This window comes from Mizuhopecten yessoensis, unplaced genomic scaffold (assembly GCF_002113885.1).
Source record: "Mizuhopecten yessoensis strain PY_sf001 unplaced genomic scaffold, ASM211388v2 scaffold929, whole genome shotgun sequence".
In the NCBI taxonomy this organism is placed as follows: Eukaryota; Metazoa; Mollusca; class Bivalvia; order Pectinida; family Pectinidae; genus Mizuhopecten; species Mizuhopecten yessoensis.
Genome location: NW_018403792.1, coordinates 416 through 8,444, shown reverse-complemented (window position 1 = coordinate 8,444; position 8,029 = coordinate 416). Strand labels below are relative to the sequence as shown.

Genomic DNA, 8,029 nt, shown 5'->3' with positions numbered 1-8,029 from the left:
GAGGAAGGGAGATCACTCCGTGGCTCTGTCATCGAGATAGAGGTTTCGTCACGGTAAGGAGGTAGGGATATTTGAATCTTTTGTTTTTGGGCTACAAAGATGGGTGTAGGTATTGTATATGCATACTAAAGTTATGGTAATTATTACTGAAATGAAAAGGGGACATTGGAAAGCTTACCACATACTCAGAGCTAGTAGGATGTTTACAACTTAATCAGGGACTGTGGGCGGTTTGCTATATAATCAGGGAAAGTGGAATGCTTACCACATAATGGGGAAAGTGGAAAGCTTACCACATAAGCAGGGTAAGTAAGATGTTAACAACATAATTCGGAACTGTGGGCGGTTTATTATATAATCAGGGATAGTGACATAATCAGGGGCAGTGGAATGCTTTCTATATGTTCAGGGACAGCAGGATGCTAATAACATAAACTGGTGCCGCAGGGTGCTTACCAGATAATCAGGGAAAGCAGCATGCTCACCAAATAATCAATAATATCAAGGTACATACCACCAACATTACTGTTCTCCAGACAATATCACAGTTAACCTGGCGTCCGATATCAAAACAATCACTCCTGCAGGACTATTTCTCTTTGTTATGGGTAGTTGGTGTAAATCTTCAGACATGCAGGCTTTCACAACTTTTAGGCCCTCTTAAAAATTAATCAACTCTATTCTGACAATTAAATCTTATGAGCACCAAGGGACTGTAGCCTCCCGAGACGTTAACTCGTACCCAAATATATTACACAGCACAAAAGACATATAAGCCTCAGTTTCGTAAAGGCCTTTGCAATAAAAAAAAATGTATCCTCTTTCTATCTGCTATGTAGCTTAATTGCAATTTAATGTGTTTCATTCCTAACGTACTGGCTCCTATGTCAGAATGCTGTTTTCATTACTTTGTATGAAAACTACACAACAAACTATATGATTTATTAAGAAAAATATATCTATCTGTAGGTCGAGCAACCAAAGCACTGAGATATATTTTATCAGGATCAGTTTACCAAGATTACCATCACAACATCATATGATGACAGCAAGTTAATATCGAGGGTAAAAAACGAAGATTGATTTTTTTGTCAGTGGGCGTATTTAAGAATAAATGTCATTGCTGTCAATGGCATCCCCATTAGTCGGATTTGTGCTTGATTTCAAAAGTACAGCTCTAAAAAATGGTGTGTTTATGGATCACAAGTGTCACAGAGGTGAGCCTGGGGGTCGCTTGTTACAAATTTGGATTGGAAGAATTCACTTTTAGCTCAATCGGTGGAGCATTGGGCAATACACTCCCAAATTTACCACAATGCATTTATATGACCACGAACACCTCTTAAGCTATATAAACAACACATTTAAATAATTGTCCTGTCATTTTAACGCGTTGACCTTGAAGGTGTTGAACATGTCACAGGGTAATTGTTAATCAGATGAATGGACATGTATCATGTCGTAACCTCGACGAATGATAGCGTGGAAATCCCACGTTTGCCGCTGGTACTAACTAGCTTTGTCTTCTGGGGACCATTATCTCTCCAGTATCTGCTCCTGGAATACATCTGATACCTATCAGTGTGATTTGATTATATATGATATAGAAATATGGTTCTGGTAATTCAATAAGGTTGGGGGTCATGGGGAGTAAAACGCCATTTGTGAGGATCACGGTAATGTTATATATAAATCAACAGCGTTTGTGATAACATATTTTCTTTCTTCTGCGATAGGTGGTTTATGCATTGGTTTCACTATCGGGATATTTTTTTAAAATGACCCCTGTATTTGCTTGTCTATGTCTCTGTTTCCTTGCTCCGTGCTAGATCTACCCAAAAATGAGAAAGGTCTAATAGAATGTTCATTCATATGGAAGTGTTAAATATTGACAGTCTACCAATTGTCAATGGCGTTTTCTTCAAATAATCACGATATTTACATATCTCAATTTTTAACTTTGACTGTTGTTACTTTTTTAAAATAATATACCGTTTTAATTCTTTAGACATACTGCAATCAACAATTTTTCTGGTAGTTTACCATGATAATTTATCTCAGACAAATTTGAATGTAATGGTTACAGTGAGCCATGCCGACCACCTGCTATGAGACAAACAACAACTTTGGGGTCACGCTAACGTTTACCGTCTACTGTCATGATGATGAGGTGCGCTGTGGAACAGAATGAAACAGGGGATGCTGTGAAAAAGACGACGAAGACAGGAACTCGTACTACTCAAATCAAACATATATATATCGGGATTGAACGGCGTTTTTTTAAAATGTTCATGCCGGTACGAACGCAAATCGGTTACATCCATATTGCATGAAGCCCGCTAGCGAGTCTCATGCCAACTGAGAAAGGACACAGTGGCGATCGAATATTTACGTAAAAATTATGTGTATGTCTACATGTAATTAACCAACTTCGCTGTGTAAACATTTAAAATTGTATTCAACTTTTATTTATTTCTCTTCCATTTTTGTTTTGTGTGTTAGTGTTGATATTGACTCCCGATACAATCCTTCTATCTTGATTATATGGTACATGTACAATTTTGTCAATTTTAACCTCTGAAATATTCCTTGTGTTAATGCTATAGAATATTTTCGTGTAGATATTCACATTTGTGTTTGTTTAGGTATGCCAAGTTTTCTCACAACGAGTGAGCTGACAACACAAAATGGCCAGGAGGATGCAGTACTCCCTTATTCACTATATACCAGGTTACGTCCCACCCGCCTTCAACTAAATCGCTCCAGACAACATACAAGGTTACGTCCCACTCGCCTACAACTACATGGCTCCACTCGAAGTCATAAGATAAACACCAAAGAGCAAATTAAATATGTCTTGTTTTAGGAGGTATGGTAGTCTAGTGGTCTCGTTACTGAAGGGTTGCGAGTTCGAGTCACGTCACGGCACTGTGTTGTATCCTTTAGCAAGATACTTTACTCCGCTTGTTCCAGTCTACTCAGCTGTAAATAAGTACGTGGTGGGGCAGTGCTAGAATTGTTGAATGTTAGCGGTAAGCTGTGAGCGCCGACATGGTGGCACAGGCTGTTTTCTCCTCATGGAGTTGAGAAAGATATTGACTGGTTGCAAAGACCCTATAACCACGGATAATAATTTGTGAACCGCTTTGAGACGACCTTCGAACTAGGTTGTGATAAAGAGGAATATAAGAACCTCGAATTATTATTATTAGTATTATTAAACTTTTGTCATATTCATATGATATTGTATTATGCAAATTAATACATTAATATGCTTCCATATCTGATTACATTGTATATTGCTGATCAGTGATAGCGTCATTTTTGTTGTTAAAATGACTTTAATTCAATTCAATTTTGTAAATAAGTGAATAACCATGTTGCTTCTCCTTAAGAGTAATTGTGATAATGACAACGTTGCTTTCCTTTCAGTGCGATTGTTTGTGTTGCCTTGTTGCTTCCCCTTCAGCATAACATAATTGTGTGTTAATGCTCCTTCAGTGTAAATGAGTGAATAGCCATGTGGAATTCCTTTCAATGTAAATATACACCTGTTGAATCCCTTCCAGTGTGATTATGTGTTTTATTAAGGTGTTTCCATTATATGTATGGTCATGTCGCTCCACTTTTGTGTGTTCAGTGAGGTTAAATGTAATTGATGTGCCTTTTTATATCCACATTATTTATAAGGAAGATAATAATTACACTGCACCTGTGATACCATCTACATTCCATGCTTGCAATTTAACTAATGATTTTAAGACTAAACATTCCAGTTTATGAAACCATTAATTTGATATGAAATATTCATGTTTGATATGTCGACACTTAGTTTGACTAACTATTTGCCTTTTGGCGATATATTTGCCTATATATTAGCTTAAGTCACTTGTTATGTATAACACAGTACAGCTGCACTTTGAGAAACGCGTACTTTTAAATCCTGATAGTAGCATGTATGTGTTTTATTTAAGAAATCATTTAACAAAGCTATATTCATGTCGAGAAAAAATGTCCAATACACCTTAACAATTTTAGCACTAATACATGGATCCTTAACTGATAACGGAGAAGCTTTCAACGATGGGTTGCTGATAGCATTTTATGTATAATGTCTCATGTTCTAATTCCTGATATTAATCTTAAGAGTTTAAAGAAGAGCATTTGTATCCTATACAAGGATCAATTTATAAAATGTTGAATAAAAAGTCTCAGACGAAATATGACTTACAGATAATTATGCTTTTTAGTTTATATCATATTGCACTTTGACTAAAACGTGTAAGTAACGTATTGCCATTACTCTATTTTAAAATCTGCTGCAGAAAATATATGGAGAATTCTGTCGTATCCCACTTGTAAAGATTTCAACCCTTCGCCACATGACGAAAAATAAGAGTCAAAACATCAAAACATTTTATACAAAAATATTTTATTTTTCAAAATTATTTGTACAAATTCCACAACAACAATGAGATCACAAATCTCACAAGTAAGGTATCACACAACATATGTAACAGTAAACAGGTGAGGTAAGCTTTGGATTTGTTTAGGGGTTCTGGATGGTGTTAACTGATGCACACACTTTGTTGTATTTCAGCTTCTTTCGATCACTGAATTACATAACTCTTCGTGCTATTTCATATTCCGCCATCCAGATATGTGTATAATCACAGCTTTCAATATTCTGTAAAATAAAATAGAAAACAATAGAATTCAGGGTCAATGCTATTTATGTGTATAATCATACCATGAGAACAATTCATGACCTAGAAATATTAAGTAATATTAATCATGAACGTTTCATGAAAATATCAGCAAGCAAGGAAAACAGTTAACAGATAAGTCTCCAGGAACGTTAATTAATATTATGCATGGTCGAAGTTATATGCACATGTCAAAAAATGAGAAAGAACTGATTTTATGTTTAGTAAGAATTTGATACATTTACTTGTGACAACAGTTACATGAATCCATCATCTTAGACTCTCAGGATGATTTGAAATTATGCTCATGATTAAAATTTAAAATTATATATGACAATGAAGTCAGTCCATGCAGTACTTACGTCTAACAGTGGGGTATGTAGGGTATTCGGGATATCTCCGTGGGAATTGGTGATAACGTGGGTACAGTCCTGGGTAACGGACACTACTGTCGTATCCTACAGAAAATAAAGAAAATAAAAACCAATGATACCTGTAAGTTTCCTCTTCTATCAAATAATACACTCTTACACTGACTCATTTGTACAAAATAAGCCTACTGCTTTAAACCATCGTTTTTGTAATGATATTGTAGTATACATCAACTAAACAGAAATCCATATATTATAAAACACTTACTGTTAGATCTGTAAGTACCTGTTGACCTCTTGTAACCTACAACAACAAAGTGGTACACATGTAGACAAAGTAATTAGCCAATCGAAACACGCGTAACAATCAACACATTTAAATGAAAATATTGCCATCCAGATTCGTAAATGTTTAGTTACGCTTATGAGCTAAAATCTACGCGAAAAATTAAATAATTTTGCATGATATTTGAACAAATATATATAACTAGGTTATTTCAATTATTTTGTAATCAAACATCAATACAGTAACTGGCCCTTCGTTTTTATCAACTAGGAGGATAGGTTCATTTGTTGTTCATAATAGAAGTCTCGTCTCCAAGTTAGACTGGCAAAGTATATATCTGAAATTTCAATATCAATTAACTAGAACTTATCTTTTAGCCTCCAAATTACACTAAGGTGACATGAATATAAAACTTCCATATCATATAAGGTAGCTTTATATCATTAAAAACTACAGTATCTCCATATCGAGAGGTTAAACAAATTTGACATAAACACGAACTTATGTGTAAACAATTTAAAATGAACTTACGTCTTCCTGTTGTTTGGTATTTAACATGTACTTGTTGATGTTGTGTTGGATACAATACGGAGGCCTGGTGTCCCAACACTCCGGACAATCCTGATCTGACGAAGGAGTTCCCGATTTGTCCCACTCCGTGGTAACCATTCCTTACGTATCTAGAGTAAACATTTCCGACGAAGCTATTCCTGGATGATCCCCTGAACCCTGGGACCAACCCACTGCTCCCTACTGACCCCTGGGGGTACAGGTCCCAGTCGTCATCCTGTGTAGGGTAGGTGGGGCCGTAACTGGTGGCAAAGGTCACGCCGACACAAACCGTGACAATAACTGCTAGGGTTAGACCGTTCATTGTCCTGTAAAGGATTGCGATAAAATATATTTTATAATATATCGAATTTTTTTACGGAATGGCGATTAAAGGATTATGTATTCAAAACAATTGACATTTTTGTTATTCATATTTACAATCTTTGAAACTCACTTAGCACTGTATAGAACGAATTATTTCGATTGCACGATCATACTTTTTAATAGAGATCCATTTTTATCAATTTGCGTAAGGTACCGAGAAATACACGTAGTGATAATGCAAGTATTTAATTGGTATTTGAGAGATCACAGCACTCACAAAGTATATATACATAAAGAAGATATAATTGATTTTCGTTTGTTTTAATAACAAATACTCAAATCAAATTGGTCAACAATATATATCCATTGTTACAATTTAAAAAAAGAGACTATAAGAATAGAATTTATAATAACTAGGTCGGAACTACTTTTTCCCCTGTCGGCAACATTAAAGAATATGTGATGGAAAATGCCGATGATCTTTTTATCATTATATATTGATCCTATTTTACAACAGTTAAACAGCACATAAGGCATATGTTTTTATAAATAAAGAGAGTTGTACTCATAAAACAAAATTATTTAAAGCTTTGATTGAATTCTGTACGTGAAAAGCGAGAAAATATTACATACCTTGTTTACCTGCCGAACGTCGGATGGAAGACTTGAATGTCGGCTGGACTTGGAATGTGATAATGACACCAGAATCCACGACTTTATATACTTTTTTCTTATCAGGAAATAAGATGGTGACTAAGAGTTGAACTTCTCTCACACTGCGTTTTTAAATACTACAAAAAGAATTGAATAAGTTATTAATTGTTGGTATACAACTTTGTGTTACCTTATGACGTCATAGAATATAATTGAACTAAATATATACCTAGAAAACCATTCATAAATGTACCTGTCTAAGAGTTCATATTATAATTAGGCACGTACGTATGTGAATATTAATGATGTTTCGTTACACATGACAACACAGCTCACATCACAGCTAGTTATCAGATTGATGAATTGTGTGGTAATATGAAGCTTAGTCTTTACGAGAAAAAATGTCTCAACTGTAGAAAATCAATCACCGAACACACGCAAATGTTAGGATAGAATATAATTTTGTATTTTAAGTGTTGTATCCTATTTTTATTATTTTTATTATTTGCCTTCAAACATGTTTTCCTGTATAATTAACATAATACATTTCCTTATATGTATTACCCACTCCCAAATCGTATATTGTAGCAATGAAAATGGTACGAAAAATGCACCAGGAACCTAGGAGACAAAACAGTTAACAAATAAACAGGATCAATGCTTCGGAAGAATAGGCCTTTCCAGCTCTTCGTGATGGCCCGTTTGTCAGGCACCAATATTCTAAGACACCGAAAAATATTCAATCAGACTTATTAGATGATACTCTGGAAAAATATCATTTGAATCCGCATGTTTCTAGATGCATGCAAATAATATCCTTATTTTCTATTAATATCAGTTTTTTAGCATTTTGTGTAATGAATTACTGATATTCAACACGATTTATAGCATAGGTCTCACTGGTATATAAAACGATATAAACATGTCACTGTCCTACCCTGGTAAATAGGAAATGAATCATTGATGGACAATTTCTATTGAAAAATGATAATCTAGAAATGACAAAATAGTCCCTATCCATCATCAGTGCATATTCATATCACATGTTTTGCCCTCAATATCTGCAGCGTAAAATGACAAAAGGAGGCTTATTTGGCATGTTATAAATCGATAAAGTCTGAAAAACTTGATTTTGT

The 8,029-nt window shown here is 34.8% G+C and overlaps 1 protein-coding gene across 1 annotated transcript; it reads right to left on the bottom strand.

Annotated features, from left to right (window-relative positions):
* Positions 1 to 4,414: 4,414 nt before the first annotated feature.
* LOC110455577 lies at positions 4,415 to 6,978 on the bottom strand. The gene is made up of 5 exons (XM_021505769.1): positions 6,873 to 6,978; positions 5,895 to 6,241; positions 5,346 to 5,381; positions 5,069 to 5,164; positions 4,415 to 4,687 (listed from the first exon to the last, which is right to left on the bottom strand). The coding sequence occupies exons 2-5, from the start codon at positions 6,235 to 6,237 to the stop codon at positions 4,680 to 4,682; spliced, it is 483 nt and encodes a 160-aa protein (XP_021361444.1). The 5' UTR covers positions 6,238 to 6,241; positions 6,873 to 6,978; the 3' UTR covers positions 4,415 to 4,679.
* Positions 6,979 to 8,029: the final 1,051 nt, after the last annotated feature.